Raw genomic sequence first — 21,718 nt, forward strand, 5'->3', positions numbered from 1 at the left:
GCATTTCCAGAGAGGCAGCTGAGGGACCTGGCTCTGCCGCTAGGGCAGTGTTGGCAGTTTCAGCCTCTCCCCTGCTGCTAAGTTTCCCTGTCCCGGGTATGAGTGATCATTAATAATGCCACTGCCACTCTATGTTTGCTCAACTCTGTTTGCAGAATGTTTCCACACTCTCTCCCTTACTTTGTCCTCAAAACAGCCCTTCAAAATATACAGTAATCTTACCCCACTGTATAGATGAGGGAGCTGAGGCTCTGAGGAAGGAAGTGACTTACCTGAGGTCACAGAGCGGAAAGCAGTGAGGCCAGAACCAGAGCCCAGGTGTCTGGTTCTGATGAGGTACCAACACCCATAAGTCAGCCTAAGTTCTCTGCCTCTACCTCCTAAAAGGGTAAGGAGGGAATGATAACACTGTGCAGGACCCAGCTCAGCCCTGCCTCTTCCTTCTACCAGGGGCCCATTGCCTGCTAGAATCTTCCATCACGGTGTTCAGTTTAAAGCATATGTGTGAAGGACGCTTTGTGGAAGGTCACTTCCAGCTACCAGTTAGTTTTTGCTAAAGAAGTGAATGTGAGATCCCTTGAGGGGGGCATGAAAAATAAAATAGAAAGATCTCCTTAGTTTTTGGATTTTTAATCAGGGGAACATGCGGCGCTTGCGGGGGGGATGATTTCTTCAGGGGGGTATAAATGGGAAGAGATGCTCAAAGTCAGTGACAGCCTGTTTTAATTTATAATTCTGCCTCTGTGTGAAATGCACAGAGAATCAGGGAGAAATGAGTAATAATTCACTAAGGTGCTGTCACAGTCAGGAAGCGGTAGGGCCGTCTTTGTCAGCCTGCTGTTGCCAAGAAGGCTGAGACAGAGGAAGGACACTGAGAGCAGTGGGTCCGGCTCGAGAGCTGCTGTGTGGAGACAGGCCTGGCCAGGGCTGTTGGGTACTATCAGGGTAGCCGCCTGGAATGGCCCACTAGCTCCTCGGGGCTGAGAGCCTTCCCTGCAGCCATTCTCCAAGTAAACTGGAGCAAGGGAGCTCTCTCTACCCCTCTCCTCCTGTCCTCCTCCTTCTGTGGGCAGTGGGGAAATATATGGTGTATAGAACTGACTGTGACCTCTTTAATGGGACCCGAGGTCGGGCTGATGTAGAGAAAAGCGTTAACAGGGCCCTTGATGCTGAGCCAACAGATGATATAAAGAGGCTCCAGGGACTGGGATTGCTTAGTCAGGATAGGCTAGGTTATGCGGCAGTAATAAACCATCCCCAGATTTCCGTGGCTTAACATAACATTTACGGCACCTGTCCACTAAGCGTTGGGGTGGGAGGGGCCTCTACTCCTTGGGGTCTCTCCTGCTGGCAGAAATGCCACCATCATGCAGCAGCACTCCCAGGAACGAGAACTCTCCTTGGCTGCTTTAGCAGAAGAGAGAGTCTGAAAATGACACCAGGGCTTTTCACAGCCTCAATCCACAGGAGATGCACAACACTTCCACTCACGTGTCATTGGCCAGAACTAGCCATGTGGCTTCACTTAACTGCAAGGGGGTTGGGAAATAAAGGGGAGCAAATAGATAGTTTTGAGCAATATGTGTCTCTGCACGCAGGGGTGATTTGAGGGACCCAAACCAACCAACCCCCAGGCAACACTACCACGGCCACCACCACACTCTTATCATTGTGCCATTAGAAATGCCTTTCAGTGAGTTATACACTGGCTTTTCTAGGATCATGTTCATGGTGGATCTGTATAAAGAGCACAGAATTTAAAAGCAGAAGAGCTGGGTTCAAATCCCAGCTGGGTTACCTGTCGGCTGTGTGACCTTGGTCAGGTTGCTTAACATCTCTGGGCCTCTGCTTTTTCATATATAAAACTGGGTTAGCAATACCCCATATTATTATTTTCTGAAGATCAGAAAAGTATAAACCAGCACACGTACAAGTTAGGGATTGGGCTTCTCTTCACTGTGAGCATGATTAGACATTGAGGGTCTGGCTGGGGAGCTGTCATTAACGAGGATGGTCATGCCTGGCTAACTTTACTTGCTGTTGGCATATTTTGCCTTTAGCAGTCCTGGAAATGACTGTACCCCTGTGCTCTCCCTGAAGGTAAACTCCCTGCTGGTTTTTACTGCAACTTCGAGGATGGATTCTGTGGCTGGACCCAAAGCTCACTGTCACCCCACACGCCCCAGTGGCAAGTCAGGACCTTAAAGGATGCCCGGTTCCAGGACCACCAAGGTACCACCCTCTCTTCCCTTCCCCTGGTGCCCACCTGGCCAGACAACAAGACTTGGGGCACCACCCCAGAGGCACTGGACCTCCCCCAAGGACCTGCCCTAGGGTACACCTACACAATTCCCTCTTCACACTCTCTTGAGCATTAGAATGATTGAATCAAGCCAAGGCTAGTGTCACCTTTTGATCCTTAAAATGAGAACTTTGATCAAGGATTAGCTGAAAGATAAGAATAAAAGCAACAATAATAATAATCCATTCGTTTAACAAGTGTTTGTTGAAACCTATTACGCATCAAGAACAGAAATCCTTGAGAGATAAGGAAAACTGTAGCCCTCTTTATGACTGGGGAGGCTAAGGCTCAGGTAGGCTGTTGCGTCATTTGCCCCAGAACTGTGCCCTGGGAACCTTGCCCCATATCTAGACCATTGCCTGCGGCCCGCCTTCCTCAGTCATACCCCCCAACCCCGCATCCAGCTGCAGCTGGCAACTCCCACCCTCCCCTCATTAGAGTCCCTGCTTGACTGCCAGAGGGGCAGAGGGCCTCCACACACCCAAGAGATGCCACCCATGCTGGGCTGGGCTGACTCCACGCCCGGAGGAACTGGCCTCGGGATCAGAGGAGGTCTGTGAGGCCAGCATATCTCCAAGAGCTGGGCTACTGGAGAGGCCAGACCACCCAGCCATGGGCCTATCCTAGGTCTGTACACAACTGCTAGGACTGAGCAGGCCCTGGGGCCCACTTCTCTGCAGGATGGCGGGCAGGGGCGTCTCTCTCCCTTCCCCTCCCCTGTATCTACCTGCTCTTTGTGGAGCTAGAGTCCCTTGTACCAAAATTTCTCTCTTTCCAAGCAACGATCATACATTCTACAGATTCCTTTAAAGATTCATAATAATGATAAATGTGAGAGAAGACAATGTCCAGATCAACCACTGAGGATCTCAGAGCCCGTGCAGTCCTGTCCTCAGTCCCCAGAGCTGGCTGCCTCTAGTGAGTTGGCTTTGGGCCCCGTTAAAACGGAGGCTGAGTCATGGCACCACGGGGGAGCGCTGCAGGGCCCTCCCCAGACGTGGAGGCCAAGAGCACCTGCTTCTCCTCCCGGCCTCCTCACCGCTCTGTTGAATACCTCTAGTGACAGGGCTCTCATTGCCTCCAAAAGTAGCCCTTTCCATTGTTTAACAGGTCAGAATCAAACACCGCTTTTCTTCGTCGAGCCCCACCCCTCTGTAAATTCTACTCATTGGCCCTGATTTCTGTCTCCTGGAACCCCACAGAACTGGACTATGCCCTCTCCCACAGAGGCAGCCCTTCAGATATTTGAAGACAACCATCATGACCTACCGACCACGAAAGGCCTTTTCTCTCCAGGGTCACATAACCCCAGCCACTTGATGTCTCCTCAAGGATGGGCAGGGTGCTTTCTAAGATTTCTGGCCTGGCCTAGTTACTCAGCTCTGGACCCACCTGAATTTGTTACTTGGTAGTAACTCTATAAAGACTTTGCTAAGAGAGAAAAATAGAAATGAAGGACTGAATTCCTACTTGGGGTTCTCTGAGGCCCCTAAAAAGTCGTGAGCTCACTCTGGCCCCATCTCCATAGCACCTACCAGCTACAAAATACTCCTGGAGGTTTGCAGATGCTTCTTCCCACCACCACGTGGGGCTGGGGCTCATGTTCTGCCAGGTTTTCAGGCAGGTCAGTGCTTAGAAAACAATAAATGAGTCTTCCTGGTCAGGGCATGGGGCACAGGATGACCTGGGCTCCGGAGAGGGGAGAAGACAGTGAAGGTTTAGAGACCATTGGAGGGCAAAGCGCTGGCATGACTGGATACGGGGGGCAGGGGTGGGCCTGGGGGAGTCCAGCATACTTCAGGCAGCTCCCGGGCTAGGGGCTAAAGCTGGTGACCTTGGGAGATCAAGGATGCAGTAACCCAGATGTATGGTGCTGGGACATTGCAGGCCATTTGGAATGAAGACCTTTGCATGAGCCAAGTTTTGTAGACAGTGGTCAGCAGGCTGTCTTCTCCATTAGAGGCCGCAGAAAACCTGTATCCTTAGAGATGTCCTGAGGCTAGAGAAGCATGGTGCAGGGCCCATTAACCCTGCACCCCGAGGCCCTTCAGTGTGCGAGGTTGGTGCGTCTTTGACTCTTTTCCTCTCTGTCCAGGCCACGCCCTGTTGCTCAGCACCACCGATGCCCCCACCTCTGAAAGTGCTACGGTGACCAGCGCTACGTTTCCTGCACCGATGAAGAACTCTCCATGCGAGGCAAGTCTCACTGTTCCTCTAGTTCTCTGCCTTCTCCTCCCACCTCTGGGCACTTCCAGATGAACCCACACAGATGAGCAAAGTAGCCTGACGGTCGGGCTGCTTGTTCTCTTGCAGGAGGACAAGAGGGCCATTTGAGCCAACTTCTAGGCAGACAGTACCCACCAACGTGGTAAAGTCCCATCTGCAGAGAATCTTACCTTAAACACCATACTCAGCTTCACTGAACTATTTGCAATAGGACCTCGATTTAAACAAAACCAAAAAGTATTTCCAAGGCACAGCAGGGGAGGGTAACAGCGACTTACTACAGAATCCTTTTTAAAAATGTCAATCTCTTATAATACATTTTAAATATTATAGAACATCAAAACTTTGACTTACATAAATTTCTCTAAGGCATCAATGGCATTCAGTGAGGTACCTCCAGAGCCACTTAACCAAATGGTTCGTGTAGCTGTTACCTCTTTAATGTGAAGACTGCAGGTGCCATGATTCTTAACACAAGGTCACATTCTCTAGGGACCAGGAGATGTGCTAGACCCCAGCAGGGCCCAGTGATTAAGCTCGTGGACTCTGGAATCAACTACCTAAGTCCAAGTCAGGTTCCATCACTGACTGGCTGTACAATTTGTTTGATCAGCTAATAACCTCTCAGGACCACAGTTTCCCCACCTGGAAAGTATACAATAAGAGTGCCTACCCCAAGGAGGGGAGGCTTAAATGGGTTAATACGTAAAGGGCTTATCACAAGGTCTGGCACAACGTAGGTACTACAATAGTTAACCAACAGTCTCTGGTACCCTGTATAATTACGCAAAGGAGAAAGGGGGAGAGGAAGAGGACTTAGCCAAAAACCTGCCTCCATGCTCTTGGAGAGCCGTGCCGTGCCTGTGCTTCTTTGCACTCTCACCAAGCACTGCGTCAACACCTTGCACACAGTAGAAAGCCAGCACAGAGTTTAGATTCGTCTGTCCTCTCTTTCTGGAAACTCATAGGTGAAACACCTTTCTGGCTTCATTTCAGGAAAAGCTCTGTGCCCTTGGAGCAATTTGTTCCCTTTGAAATAGTGGGCATTGTGAAAACGACTAGATTCGCTTCCCCTCCGAGGGGCTGCCAGCAATCCCAGGCAGGTGGGGCTTTGACCAGCAGAGATGCAGGAAAGAGCCTCCCCCTGCTTAGGGGTACAGGCAAATTCAAGCCCTCCAGGCTTTTTGTGAAATAAAAACCCACAAACATAAAAAAAAAGAATGGAAGAGATGTATCAATGATTTTTTTTTTTAATCAGAAGAATGGTCAGATTAAATCTGATGCTTTACCCAGTAGGCAAATAGGGGTTCATGATGTGTAGTTTGTAGCAGCCTTACTCCTGGTTCAATTTTATAACTCTACGTTTGCCCCATCTTCCTTACCCTCTCCTAGTTTATGTTATCTGACTAGGTTTTGTGTATCTCTGTGAGCCACCTTAAATCCTTTCTTGAAGAAGTCAGGGCACAAATAAATAGAGTCATTATGTTAAATTGTGTTTGAGAAACCACGCTTTCCGGTGCAGATGATGGAATTACTCAGTCATCATTGATATCTCTCGGGTGCCACAGAGCAGCACCTAGAAAGGGAGCTTCTTAAGAAGAAATCTAAATGAGGAGAGTTGGTTGGCCCATCTGAGAGGTGAGGGGGATCCTTAAAAGCATTTCATCTTTAAATTTATTCTTCACTGGATTTAATATGAGGCTGATTTCAGAAAAAGAAATGTCAAGGTAAAACTGGTATTTTTCTAATACTTCATCATTTCTCTAATAACCTTTGGGTTGATCAATAGCTTAAACAGGTGTTTTGTTTTACTGGCCTGTTCTGTTATTCCTCCAGTCACATTTGCTCTGGGCGGTTTCGCTATTTCCTGCCCTTTTCCAGAACTTGGCTCAGCACAAGGAGTGAAGGGAAAGCAATGAGTCCAGTCCGCGATCAGCTCAGTTATTTCGCATTCGGGTTTCAGACTATTCATCTCAGGCTGATGGGTCTTTGAATTCCCAACGTTGGGGGAAATGTTTTCATCAGAAAAATAAATGACCAAGATAGAAATATGCATTTCCAGGTTCGTAAGCCCTGCCATCTATTTCACTCGAATCCTAAATGCCGAAGGCAGGAAGTTGATTTCCACCTCTCCGGCTGGCTGAATGTCAGCGACGGGGAAACGGATGTGCATTGCTGTGTGAGACTGTGTGAGGTTAACCCCCCAGCCCTAAAGAGGCCTCCGATGGCTGTGGGGCCCTAGTGCAGGAAGGCGGACACCGGATAGAGCCAGCGGTGAAGGTCTCTGATGAGGGGCGGGCCCACGGGAGCAGGCGGCTGGCTGAGCTGAGCTCCAGGCTGACACCCACCACTGAGCATCTTCTCTAAACCCTAACAGTCCTGGTCCATGGCCTCCAGGGAGCTGAAGTAATTGCAGAATAGCTCAAAATACCCCAAGAAATCCCACAGTCGTCAGTGGGTTCCATAGGGGAATTGGTGTCTCCTTCGATGCCTTTCCTTGAAAATCTAGCTGTAAGCGAACTAGTAGGCCTAGGATTCTCCAGCTGCGGTCACTTGGAAAACATGACAAATGCAGATTCTTGGGACCCACCCCAGACTTCCTGCATGACGTAACTGACAGGGGCCCGGGGATCTGCATTTTCAAACCCCACACTTGGTGATTTGGGTGCACACTGAGACTTAAGAGTGATTGGCCATAGGCGTCCTGCCAGTCGTGACCGAAATTCGTTCTGAGCCCATGCTGAGAGTTGTCCTCCATTACCTGGGACTCCAAACAATGTGCTGTGATTTGCCTTTTAGAAAGATGAGTCACAGAAGGGGGCAGAAATGACAGGGCGGGGGACAGACGTGGTGGAGACAGAAGGGGCTGGGAGAGCACCTCTGAGAGCCCGCGTGGAGCCGGGTCAGGTGCCCACCGACGACGGAGACAGAGCCAGGGTGTGTCTTTGTGCCAACCAGCTTGCAGAGCACTCAGAAGCCTTCCAGCTCCGGCCTCCTCCCTCCAGACCCCTGCAGCACCGCAGCCAGCCGCCCCTCTCCACCGTCTGCTCTCGGGTGCACACGCTGCATCCACCCCGGCCTGCAGGCTTGCACGAGGGGCTTGAATATTTAAAGATTTCCGCCCAGCCCTGCCCCGCCAGCTATTCCCTGCGGGAAAGTGAGGCACCACTTATGATATATTCCGATTTTATTTTATTTTTATTTTGCTGAGCTCCAGTTCAAATAATTAAAGTTGCCTCTGGGGAGGGGAGCCTCACGGTGGCTTTCCTGCGCTCGCTTGCTGTCAGAACTGCTGGCCTCCGCTGTGGCTGGGAGACACACTGGGATGTGTTTAGCATTGCAGCTGCTGGTAATAAGAAGGACGGGAGAGTGGCAGGGGCCGTCTCCACCCCTCCCCTGCCTTTCACACATCCTAGAAGCCTGAATGTCTCAACAAGCCCAGTGTGGCTTGAAGTTCTATTTTATTTGAATAGCCTGCCTGTGACTAGAATAGTTTATGCCATGTTCTCAGGACAGAACAAGGCTGGGGGGGCGGGCGGGGAAATGGGCTTCCCTCAATCTCCTCCCCCCTCCAAAACATGGAAGTAGTTTTTCATCTATGAGCTGCAGGAATGAAAGGGACACAGGAAGCGGCACGGGAGCCACTTAATTTGTGGTGACAGCCTAGGGCAGGCCAATTCCTGGCTACTGGTCTTCTGATCTTGCCAAAGCTGCAGCCGCCTCTGAGCTCTCCCTGCACACGCGTGCGAACACGCAGGCACACACACGCTAGGGCTGGCGCACAGCCGGTCCTTTCTACTCCTGGCATCAGCCCTGTGGTGATAAAAGCTTTCATTAGTGGCTAGGAGCTGCTGAGATGGGAGCAGAAGGCGACCAGAGGGCCTCCTCCATGTCGGCATAAGCTATCTGGCCTGCAGGGAAGGAGACCTCAGCTCCGTGTTATTAAAACCGGCAAATGTGGCCAGAGGAACGTGGGAGAGGAGGCTGGCATCTGGAATTGCCTTCTGCCACCTGTTAAGTTCTGCTCAAAGGCCCGCTGAGGAGGAGCCCGCTATGCAGGCAGGGCCCCCAAGGCTGGAGGCGAGGGAGTTGTTCAGCGAATTGCACTCTGGTTGATTTTGTAAGGCTTTCCAGGCTGCTGGTGACCATTCCTGGACACAGGGCCCATCCTTTCCCAGGGATTTGGCTGGTGGGGCATTCTCCAGCATCTCGGTGTAACCCACAGTGAGTGTCATGGCTGTGCTGATGGGGCCTGGTCAAGCTGGCCTCACCCCCTCCCCATGGGCAGACAAACAGGACTTCCAGATAGGAAGAAGACAGGAACTTCGTGACTCCTGTGTTTTAACAGTTTATTAAATTCAATAGCAAAATCCCCCTTGGAAAGGCAAAAAAAGGAGAATAAGAGTAACAATAATTCCTCTAGGATGGCTTGAGGTAGAAAAAAATGCAAAACCTGAATGGCTCTTCCTTTGTCAGCCCCACCAAACCCTCGACAAGCAGGAGCTAAAGACGCTAAGAATATTCTATGCAGCTCACTTTCTGGAGTAGATCCTAGGTGTCAGGGGCTGCCCCGCCCGTGATCTGGGTCAGGGTTCATGCAGGGCTGCCCAGGGGATGGAGCATTCCATCTGTTCAGGACAGGAAAGAAATGTACCCAGAGCTGCACAGCCAGTACATACAAAATCAGGATCAAACTCAGGCCTTATGACTTCAAGCCTCGTGCTCTTTCTGTCACATTGCCCTGTCCCCGGCAATGGTGGTACCTTCTCAGTTTCTGGGGAGTTGATGTGGGCCTCAGAAGCATCCCTGAGGACTGGCATGGCTCTCACCTAACCCAGAGCCCTCACCCTACCTCACCATAGATTCCTCATCTCCAGAGGCAGGAAGGGAATTCATACCATTTTGTAGCAGACTAGTTACACACTTTGCCTCTCCTCAAGCTGGGACTAGTTGCTGGGTCTAATTCCTGAGCAACCGAGGCGACACTGCCACTCCCCTTGTATGTGCCTTGTTCTCAGCCCCACGTGCTCTCACTTATTTTAGCGAATCAGGAAGGAGAAGCTACCCCAAGGGGCTCCACGAGCTTGATCCTGAGTAAGGCTGTCATTTCCTGGATTCACTCAACATTCTGCCTAGAACATGGGCCCACCTGGGGAGAAGCAAACTTCAGCCTTCCCTTCTCCCTACTTACCGTCCTCCCCTGTGTCTCAGCTGAGTGCTGACTGGGGGAAGAGCAAGCAGTTTCTTCCAGAGTCCACCTAGGACAGCCTCTGCCTTGTGTGGCCAAGCAGTGCTGCACAAACACTTTGTGGTGGCTGCAGAAACCCTCTTTGTAAACAGTTAGGGCTCAATGCCAAGCTAGGGGGGATTCTGGGGCAACACCATGCCTAGCTCCCCTCCCACGAGCCTGAGCACCTTTGCACGGTGTTTGAGGTCTGGATATCCAACTCCCATCTCATCTAATGCTGTGACATCCACTGCAGTGACAGAACGCTCACCGACTCACAGGCAAGTCCCGCTCGTCTTCGGACAGCTCCAGGCTTCAGTGTTTGCTTAAATCAAGAGCGAATCCAGCTAGACTTGCCAGGGCTTGCTTTTGCACCCTCTACTCTCTGCACCCCTCCTCTTCGGCTTCGAGGAGCCTTGAAGAAGCAGGGATAGAACTCCATGCTTCTTGTGCGACATCCAGCTGGGCTGTCCATCTCTGTCCAGGACGTCATGGTGGGCCCAGCAGGAAGCACAGGGCCCCTCTGGCTCCCGTGTGGTGATGCTGACATCTCAAGCAAGTCAGAGCAGCGCGGTGGCCCCAGGCAGCTGCCTCCCCCCCTGCCCCATGGCCCGAGAGTTGTGACATCTCCCATGTCCAGAGGAACCCAGCTGGTCATTCGGGGTCAGGACAAAAGGAGCATCACCAAGGCAGTGTGACGTGATAGGAGAAGCAGCACCTGGAGGTCATTCAGACCTTGGTGGAATCCTGCCACTTTCTAGCAGGGTGACCTTGTGCAAATACCTCACTCTTCTCAGCTTCAGTATCCTCTGCAGGGCTGTTGGGAGAAACAAGTAGCCAAGATAGAAGAGTGCCCGGCCCGGATCTGGACACATGGTAGATGCTTAATAAGTGTGGTTTCTGCTCCTCCACTGCTGCTATTACTATTATTACCTTTTTTTTTTTTTTTTTTTTTTGCGGTACGCGGGCCTCTCACTTTTGTGGCCTCTCCCGTTGCGGAGCACAGGCTCCGGACGCGCAGGCCCAGCGGCCATGGCTCACGGGCCCAGCCGCTCCGCGGCATGTGGGATCCTCCCGGACCGGGGCACGAACCCGTGTCCCCTGCATCGGCAGGCGGACTCTCAACCACTGCGCCACCAGGGAAGCCCTACTACTATTACTTCTGTGATGAGTCCAAGGTCAAAGGCCAGAGCCTGCCCTATCCTGAATCTGGAGAACTTGGTCAGGGGTGGCACCCTCAGGACGAGATACATGGCAGCTGCCAGGATGGGACCAGAAAGGCAGCGTGGAACTTGGCTGGGTTGGCTGGGCGCACAGATGCCTGGTGAGAGGACTGAGGAAGGGAGGGGCACAGAGGGTCCTCACTCAGGCGGGGAGCCAGCGAGTATTCATTTCAAACACACCATGTGACCAGCCGTGCAGGAGACAGACCGCAGGAATCTGGGAACTTTTTAGTGTTTATTCAGCAGAAAAGTTAAGAACACTTACTTTCAGTATGACAGGTCCTGGTCTCCAAGTTACTTATGAACCACGTGGCTATGTTACATTAAAAAGCAAGCCAAAATTCTTAACTAGAGCCCTCAAACACCCTAAATCTTTGTACTCCTAGGAGAAAGAAACCTTCCCTTAGTCTGGGGCTAAGGGGGGGACCCTTAATAACTGTAGAGTAACTAAAGGAGTACGGTAGCCCCCCCTTATCAATGGAGGATACGTTCCAAGACCCCCAGTGGATGCCTGAAACCACAGATAGTACCAAACCCCATATATACTATGTTTTATCCTATACTGACACGTGGGTAGTGTATACAGCATGGATACACTGGCCAAAAGGATGATTCATGTCCCAGGCGCGACAGAGCGGGTCAGCAGGAGATTTCATCATTTTGTTCTGCTACTCAGAACGGTGCAGAATTTAAAACTTATGAATTGTTTATTTCTGGAATTTTCCATTTCATATTTTTGGACTGCAGTTGACCTTAGGTAACTGAAACTACAGAAAGGGAAACCGCTGATTAAGGGGACTACTATATTTTTTAAATAGTGATCCCCTCCTGTGTGTCTGGCACTGTGCTAAGCATCTCACTTGCATTATCTTATTAACAAAACAGACTTGTGAGGAATTGTTACCCCCATTTACTGATGCAGAATCTGGGGCTTCAAAAGCTTAAGTAACTTACTAGTCACCCTTGCTAGTGAAAGGCAGAGCCAGGATTCAAAACAGGTCTGTCCAACTCCAAAGCCAATCCTGCAAACACCCTAAGGTCACTGGACTAGACTTAGGTCACTCAAGTCAGTCAGTCTCCCTAATTGGGAATAAAACTGCCTGTGTTACTTGCTCGAGGATCAGATGAAAATAGGAAAGCTCTTTGCAATCTCTACAATATTTTATGAATGGCAGAAATTATTATTATCCCTCTTCTTACTCTGCATAGGCGTGAAGAAGCCACTGCTGACATAAATTCAGACGTTCTTATTTCTCCTCTGGGTCAATTAGCAACATGCAGACAGCTTGGGAGCATTATTTTGCACAGTTCCTAGTATTAGCACCGGGGGGGATGTGCCCAATGAACCTGCTTCATCATAATTAATTAATTAATTGTGCAGCTTCTCAATCGTGAGTATAACCTTGATCCAGGATAAGCGCAAACAAGGAGACTCCTCATCGATTCTCAAGGGTCCAACAAATATAGCCCTACTGAGATTTGGAGTCCAAATAATTCTTACCTCAGTACCTAGAGCTGGGAAGCCACTGGAACCTAGCATTCTGTCACCACTTACTGTAATGTGGTTGATGCTGCCAGAACACGTGCTAATGGGCTAAAGTAATCAACAGCCATTGTAATTACAGTCAGACATAATTAATTTAATACCTTTGAGTCATTCAAACTTAATACCTCAGCCATTACATGATGAAACTGAGGCATAGAAGAATTACTGTCAAGGCTCGTGGGTGTGAATAAAGTCCTCCTGGGCACTTGGCAGAGATTTGGGTCCGATTCCAAGTCCACCTGTTCATCATACGCCCCCTTGTGGCTCCCACTAGTGGTGATCATTATAACACGTTCGTGTGGTCCACATGCACGGGCCAACCTGTTGAAAGCACACTCTCCCCAGCTGTCAGGGCATAAACACTCCCCAGGCGGCTTTGCGACTTGCAGATACTCTCGTGCCTGGAGTCCATTCTCTTTCTGATGGCTGTTCATGAAGGTTGTAGGAATTTCATTTCACAGAGTCAATCCTGTTCCCCAGCTAAAGGATTTCAAAGCTGTTTCTCAGCATCATCTCTATCACCTACAGAGAAACTGAGGCACAGAGGAGGTTGTTTGCCCAAGATCACCTCATTACAATGTAACTCAAAAGAAAATATTGTTTCCTTCCCACAAGACTGGAAAGATAATTCTATAGGGAACCTGGAATATAAAACACTGGGCTGAAATTTTTAATACAGCATCCTTCATCCTGTCCTATTCTGCTTTTTGTGAGCTGTTTATCTCTGTCGTTGTTCCCTACCTGCTTTTTCCAATACAGGAAGAGGAACTAACATTGATAAATGTATCTGGTAAACTGGGCACTGGGCTCACATAATCCTATTAAAGTCTCCTAGTGACTCTATAAGGAGAGTACGGTTGGCCCCATTTCACAAATGAAGACTGAGGCCCTGAGATATTATGTCATAAATAAAGACAGAAATGTTCTTTCTGATTCCAGAGCCACAGCATGACCCCACTTCATTCCCCCAGAAGCTCCCACCTTCCCTTGGTCTTCCTTGCAAAACCCACAGTTCAGGCCAGAGAACCTGATCCTCCCCAAAGCAGTGAAAAGACAGCATTCTCTTCTCCCACTTTCCAATGATATCGGAATCCTCCCTTGATGCCTTTTTTAATGCAGTGTTTATTGTTTTTTCTGATTACAGAAACGCTCTGCATTCATTGTAGAACATTAGGAAAAACTAAAGAAGAAAATTGAAATTGCCCAGTTTTACCCTCCAAAGATAACCCCTGTTACCATGTTTGTAAATTTCTTTCCAGGCAGATAAATGTAGATTTGAGCAGAGGGATAGATAGATAAAGGGTTTATTCAAATTTGGTATCATACCGTATAAGCATTTTGTGTCTTCTTCATTACTTAATATTGTATTTTCCTAGATCAATATCATTCTTCATAAATATGATTTTACCCTAAATTTATTCATTTTGTTCTAGTTATCAAAAGTAATGGATGTTCATTGTAAAAAATTTAGAAAAGAAAGAAAATACCAAAGAAGGAAAAAAATACCCGTAACTTCGTAACTTCACCAGCCAGGGTCCAACAAATATATAATCTTTATTGCTTTTCTTGCTGTGTTTTTGCAAAGGGGACATGTGGATGTCCCTGGCTGGGTGTTCTATGGCTTCAGTGTGATGCCTGAGAAAGAAGGAAAGACATGGGGTGCTGTCTTCAGAAAGGATCTCAATGTTTTAAGTCTCTTACATGGCCAGGAATCCTTATGCCTCCGTAACTGCAAGTATTTCCCAGCATATTTTATTTGCTTGTTATCAGAAATCTGCATCTGGCCTGCTTCTTGCTGAGTTGGGTTGATTTTTCATTAGGCTATTTATAGCTAGAGAGTTGGTGTTTATTTTTTCTGGGTGAATTAGAAGATGGTGTACAAAACACTGGGTTTTGCAGTGAATCAGTACTCTCAGTTAAAATTAATAAGACCATATTGAAACCAAGGACCTCTTAAAATTACAAATTCAACCAAGGGAGAAAGGGGGGTGGTGGGAGGAATTGGGAGATTGGGATTGACATATGCACACTATTGATACATGTATAAAATAGATAACTAATGAGAACATACTGTATAGCACAGGGAGCTCTACTTAATACACTGTGGTGACCTAAATGGGAAGGAAAAAGAGGGAAAATACATATATGCATAGCTGATTCATTTTGCTGTGCAGTAGAAACTAACACAACATTGTAAAGCAGCTATACTCCGATAAAAATTAATTTAAAAAAATAAAATTACAAGTTCACACCCAGAATTAACAGCCCTGTTGCATCTTAGATTGGGAAGAAGCTTTAGCCTCCATTCAAAGCTTGGATGTCCTTGACGACATCCCTAATCCTGGCCATCCAGTGAGTGCTGGGTGACCCATAGTGTGGGGAATATCGAAGGAGTACCCACCCCACCGCCACAAACAAGCTCATTTCTGAGCATCTCAGTCTGTTAAAATGTGTTTTCTTCTGTTTAAGTGAAATACGCACTAGAACATCCATTCTTGGTTTTGTCTCTACTGCTAGAATACATGCAGCCCTTCAGAAATTCAAAGAAACGTAGCACCTCCCCTTCATAGCATTTCCTATATTTGGGGGTGCTGCCTGCTAGTGGACATTATTTGATACCATTGAGTCTCTTTTGTCCAACTTCAGCCTAAATTCCATACTGATTTTTTTTTAATTGGTTCAAGAGAAACTTGTGAAGTTGCCACAAGATATGCATAGCAAACAGGGGGCATATTCTAGACATAAAATTGCAGTCATTACCTCTGGAGGAGGAAAGGGCCGTGAGAGAAATAATAGCATTAGGCCTGGCCACGAGGCTGCTCCTGCTTTGCATACAGAACTTTAATTAATAAAATGACAAACACTGGTAGCACATAATTGGAAAGTCTATTGGGCCCCACCAAGAGGGAGGGAAAAATGGCCCAGAAAGGGCAGGCTGGGGGCCAGAAAATACAATTGCTGGTGGCGTGCTCCTGGCGTTGTCTCTTTTCACTTGTCTCATTTGTTGTCTGCATGTAAAAGGGTTTATTAGTCAAAAGCTGTCACTTATGATCTGTATCTATTAGAATGGGTCTAGAAAGGATCAAAAATTTTATTGTTACAGGCTCCGACAAGTGTTACTTCCCACAGATATTATGTAGGATTTGTATAAGATTTCCCATATTTGTGTGAATACATTTGAGGTACACCACACACACACACACACACACACACACACACACACACACACATACACACACACACATTTGTGACTATTAATTGTCTGGCAGAGGCAGAAACAAAGGTTGTAAATGGTTTAAAATGCACTATATCGGTAATTCCCCCAATATGAAGATGCTTCTATGATAAGATCTTATTAAAATATAAATTCTGATTCAGCAGGTCAAGGGTAAGGCCTGAGACCCTACATTTCTAACAAACTCCCAGTCATGCCAACACTGCTGGTCCACAGACCACACTTTGAGCAACGAGTATCTAGAAAACCTTCACAAGACACACCCAAAAGATTTATGTATTACTGTAATATGTTACATGTGTATAGCTCTATAGATAAGGTAGAAGGAACATAGAACCTAGTGTGGAATCCAGGTCTGCAGCATATGGGCTTAGTGACCATGCATGACATACTTAACCTCTCTAAGCCTTAGATTCCACATCCGAAAAATGGGTATGATAATATGGACAGGAAGGGATGTTGTGAGTGTAAAATGAGACAGCATGTACGAGTGCCTAGTATAGCTCTCTAATATTCAATAAAAAGTCAGTTAATGCAGGAATAAATTGCAGACATAGAGAATGGATTTGAGGACACGGGGAGGGGAAGGGTAAGCTGGGACGAAGTGAGAAAGTGGCATGGACATATATACACTACCAAATGTAAACTAGATAGCTAGTGGGAAGCAGCTGTATCACACGGGGAGATCAGCTCGGTGCTTTGTGACCACCTGGAGGAGTGGGATAGGGAGGGTGGGAGGGAGACACAAGAGGGAGTGGATATGGGGATATATGTATACATATAGCTGATTGACTTTGTTATACAACAGAAACTAACACACCATTGTAAAGCAATTATACTCCAATAAAGATGTTAAAAAAAAGAAAGTCAATTAATGAAGTGCTTTATCCTGTAGGCCACCCAGATAGAAATTGGTCTCATTAAGATCAAATTCCAAGAGAGTTTTTTGCCTACTCTGGGTACCTGAACTTGACTGTCAAGATCAAACCAGGCCTACCTGATTTGAGTATCCACATATAATGACATCAAAAGGGTTATTTAACCTAGGGCTATATAAAGAAAATGGAAGACTTCAAAAAGGACTTCAGCCTTCAATCTGTTCTGGGAATCACATATAGTTGCTCTATACACTTAGATACAAGTAATTAATAAGGGATATTCTGTAAGAATTGATATCCGTTCTCCAGTTCTTCTATTGAAGAAATTGTTGAGGACCTTATCCTGTAGGTCCAAGATGATAGTTCTGGTCCTGTTTGCATCCTCAGATCATCCCTGCTCACCCTCAGCCCACGGATCTCTCACTCTCAAGGTCATTCTCAGGCTTTGCCCAAGGATTGTGTGGCAGCCACATGAAGACCCTCTGCTGAGGACTGTGTCCTCCCCCACTGCAGGAAAAACACTCCTCTATACCTTGGTGGTGGTGAGCACAGCATAAGCCATTTTTTAGCTATTTAATGATTGCCTTTTACTCAAAGTCCAAGGTGAAAATGGACCCCTCATGGAGAAGGCCAGGCTGCTTCCTGCACTAAGTAGCCCCATCTTCCCAGTGGTCTCAGCCTGGCTGCACTTTAGAATCACCTGGAGAGATTTGAAAAACTGTCAGTGCCCAGGACCTACCCAAGGCCAATTAAATCAGAATCTCTGGGGTTGAAGCCCAGATGTGGGTAGTCCTGAAAGCTCCCCAGGTGATCCTAATCTGCAAAGCATGTTGAAAACCACAGGTTTAACCATTTCATTCACTATATGTGAGCTCTACTTTCACATTCTTTAGTTCACTCAATCTTTTTTTCTTTTTTTTTTTTTGCGGTACGCGGGCATCTCACTGTTGTGGCCTCTCCCGTTGCGGAGCACAGGCTCCGTATGCACAGGCTCAGCGGCCATGGCTCACGGGCCCAGCCGCTCCGCAGCATGTGGGACCTTCCCGGACCGGGCCCGAACCCGTGTCCCCCGCATCGGCAGGCGGACTCTCAACCACTGCGCCACCAGGGAAGCCCCACTCAATCTTTATAAGCACTTGTAAGGCCAGCAGAGATGGTATGGTTATTATCACAAGTTTGTCTATAAGAAAATAGAGGTTCAGAAGGGGTAAGTGGTTGGCTTAAACTCATACAGTTAATTCTTTCTGGCCTTGGAGAACAAACTCCAAGTTATCCCATTGTCAACAGGCAAGGAAACAAGGAGAGTCTGACAAGCCACCTGAGAATGAATGTTGATACAAAGAGCAGTTGCTTCTGGCATGTTCTGGAAAGGCAGTGGGACAAGTGATAGAAGCAGAGGGGCAAGGCCCTAGAGGCTGCTCTCTAGTTCCATGCTTCTCTGCAGATTTTGATGCAGTAGGTCTGGGGTCGGGCCAGAGATTCTGAATCTCTAACGAGTTCCCAGGCAACATGGATGACACCAGCCTGAAGAGCCCTCCTTGAGTAGCAAAGCACTGACTGACTCTTAGAGGCAGAATCTGGAATCACTGGGTTTAAGTACAGGTGAGAAATGGTTAAGTGAAAGGCTTTAGGTTCTGCACTGCCTGTATCTTGAGAAAGAACAGCATCTGCCTGGCTACCTCACATCTTACCAAACACTCAGTGGATGAAAAACATAAATGGCCAAAAAGCATGCTTTGCTAGCTGCTCACGGCCTGCCAGCAGGCAATCTTATTCCAAACCTTTTGCATCCGTTTCCAGAACGAGACTTTGCTGAAACTCAGACAGTGCACACCTTGGCTTGAGCTTGGCTATAGATACATGTTTCCTAAATAGGTGGTAATATTGTAAGATAAAAGTTAATTTTTAATTCTTCCATTTATTCATAGCACTAAACTGGATTAAGCGGCCATCTTGACCCAAATCCTGACTATCTTATGTCAAGTGTCTTGACTTGACTGTCTTATGTCTTCACTGTCAAGTGGCTCTGATTACTTTCGCTTTTGCTGTACTCAGCACAATTGCAGTTACTCATTTAAATTCAGACTTCCTGACTAGACGATAAGCTCCTTGAGGGCAGGGAAGATACGCATAATGTACAGCACAGAGTAGGTATGCAATAAGTATTTGTTGAATGAATGGACGGTCATCTCTCTCAAGGACTGATACCCAGAGGGAGCCCGGTAGACCTCTTAAGGAGCTAAGGATGCCATCCTAGGCACCATCCCTTGGCAGCCAGCCCAGCTCTCTCTTGCCCAGGCTTATTGTCATAAAATACAGTGCAGGAAGATGGAGAAGCTCAGCAGTCACTGGTCTATGGCCCCATGTCTATTGTATAAGACAGGACTATATCTCACCGACATGCTCATGCCACTAGCAGAATCTACTTCAAATGTAGTTTCCTAAGAGCAACTGAGAACTATACCGTTTGCCTACAGCCAGTTGGCTGCGAAGTGGGTAGACCCTCCCCCCTTTCCGGGAACCTGACCCCTGGAATGCAGGCAAATGCTAAGGAGCTTCACAGGATGCAGAGCTGGTTTCTGTCCCTGAGAGGGGGAACCTGGTAAAGAGGAGGGTCTTCTTGTGTATGTATACATTTTTATTCCTTCTTACATTGATCGGCTCCTACCATGTGCCTACACTTGACAACTACTGTGAATTCAAGATGAATAAGACAGTCTCTGCCTTGAAGCAACTTGTGGCCCAAGGGGGATGAGGGTAGGAGGGAAGACAAGGCAGCAGAGCTACACCCCGTGACGGTCCCACCAGCCTCCGTTATAAGAGTTCAGACAAGGGGGATGTCATTTCTAAGACAGATTAGAAGAAATGGCTCCATGAACAACAAAAAAAAAAGATTTATTTTTTAAGTGGCAAGAAGGAAAGAGGAGGTAGAAGAAATGGAAGGATCAAAAGCACAGAAGCAGAAAAACGCACGGCAGGTGCAAATCTGGCATGTAGACCTGTGGGGGGAATCTAGGAACCCACACTCCTTTAGCCTCAACCTGTGGACTCCTGGGTGAAAACTCTGGCAGTTCCCACGACTTATCTGGTCACTCTAAGGTAATACACACCTAAAGTCTCTTCAAAACCCAAAACACAGGCGTATTGAGAAATCAAAATTCCCATCCCGTCAAAACTTCTGTCTTGCTTAAAGTCAGGGCTTCTTCCTTTCCCCTCCGCCTACCACTCTCGACCCTGTTGCAGATTAAAAGCCTGGAATCTGGGAGACGGTGATCATTGGCCTCTTTCTTCTTCATCCAACTCTCCTCCTCTTCTTGCTAACTTCTGACCCTTCAAGATCTTAAGTGCAGGGAAAGAGAAGAGGTAAGGAGAATAGGGAAGCTCTTACTTGGCCCAGACTGTTATAGTGACCTGCGTTGGTATTCTCCAGATGTGACAGGTATTTAAGGCTTACTATTTCTCACAGGGGGCACTTTTGCGGTTTGTTTGGAGGTCTACCTTTCTCCCCAGTCCCTCCACTATGGCTGGGAATCTTTTGCCTTGACTAGGGCATATGTGTCTCCCATCCAGTTGGTCACTTACTGCTTACTCTGCCTTTGGGCATCTCAGGATACCTGCAGCTTCCTTCTGCTGAGTTCTATTTACCCCTCCAAGCAGCCCTTGCAGGCAAGATCTAAAACGACTGACATGGGCTCCTTTGTACACGGCCCCCTCTAGTGTAGTTTATGTGCAGCCCTCATGCATTTTTTTTGCCCCAGCAAACTCTGGGAGCGCAGGCCACCCAAAATTGTCACTTCTCCCTTGTTCTGCCATCAAAGCAGCTAACCACCCTCTTGTTCATACTTTAGATTTTCCAGGTGAGAGATTGACACTAATCCACTGTGCTCCCAAATTGCAGGGGGTAAATATTGAGTACTTGTTATGGTAGCACTAAAACCACTCTCTCCTGAGTTGGGATGAAAAGGGAGCCTTCTTCACAGGAAGGTGAAGTGAGGTGAAACTCATGATACACCAGAAGCACCTAAGACTCTCTCTTTTTTATATCCAAAGTCTGGTTGAGGGATTAAGAAACCACCAACTTTTTTATATCCAAAGTCTGGTTGAGGGATTAAGAAATGTGTACCCTATTTTCATCCACGTCTCTTGAAAGCCCTGTATCTCGCTATGCTGTCAGACTTCCCATTGAAATGTAATATCTATTGCCTCAGGGCTTGAGCCAAAATTCCTTTTTAATATTTTGTTGCACTATGTATTATCTCATCTAATTGGCCCTATAACCTTGTAAGGTAGATAAAACAATTCCCTTCTTAGAGAATAGAGAACTGAGCTTCAAACTGACCAGAGTGGCAAGAACAAGTTTTGAATCCAGATCTCTCAGACTCTAGAGCTCTTAGACCATCCTAGGAGGATACATGTGGCTCAGCAAAAGTACTTGATAAATATCCATTGAATGATTAGAAAGTTGATTTGTCTAGATTATAGAGGAATGTGAATGGCTTGATATTAGTTGATAGGGAGTGAGAAACCATTGGAGAGTCACAGATGGCAGTGATAAACAGGAAAATGTGACAGAGATATACCGAAGAATTTAGAAGGGAGAAAGAATGGATAGGGAGAGGCACTTTTGGAGGCTATGGAAAGAGTACAAAGAGAAAGTTATAGAGGACGTGGTGAATGTTACTTTAGAGTCATGAGGATAGAAGCCAGATTGAAGGAATTTAAAGAGAGAATGGGCAACAAGGAATTAGAAGCAGTGGTTACGTACCAGTTATCCAAAATGTTAACATCTGAATGGAGGTACAGAAATAGGTTGCAAGCCACAGGAGCTAGCAGGATCAAATAAAAAATATTTTTCCAGGATACGTGAAACCTGATCTTGTTTGTAAATAGAGGAGCCAGAAAGTAGAGAGACTCTGAAGGTGCTGAAGAAAGGAAGAGCTGTTATTGAGAGCAAGGACGAGGGTAGCAGGGTGGAAAGAGAAGGGGTTAGAAGAAAGTGAAGGACACATCTTCCTATAAGACAGGGAAGGAAGAGAGAAGGTAGATAAATAGATAATTATGCTGTGGGAAAAAAAAGAGGT

General features: G+C 47.3%; 1 protein-coding gene across 1 annotated transcript in view; it reads left to right on the forward strand.

Moving 5' to 3' along the window:
• LOC117200783 (ALK tyrosine kinase receptor-like) overlaps positions 1-5,413 on the forward strand; it is a 690,386-nt gene extending 684,973 nt beyond the window's left edge. The window contains exons 8-9 of the mRNA XM_033425214.2: positions 2,101-2,232; positions 4,398-5,413. Coding sequence (XP_033281105.1) covers positions 2,101-2,232; positions 4,398-4,561 — 296 coding nt within the window. The 3' untranslated portion in view covers positions 4,562-5,413. The remainder of the gene's footprint in view (positions 1-2,100; positions 2,233-4,397) is intronic.
• Positions 5,414-21,718: the final 16,305 nt, after the last annotated feature.

This window comes from Orcinus orca, chromosome 13 (genome assembly GCF_937001465.1).
Source record: "Orcinus orca chromosome 13, mOrcOrc1.1, whole genome shotgun sequence".
Taxonomy (NCBI): domain Eukaryota; kingdom Metazoa; phylum Chordata; class Mammalia; order Artiodactyla; family Delphinidae; genus Orcinus; species Orcinus orca.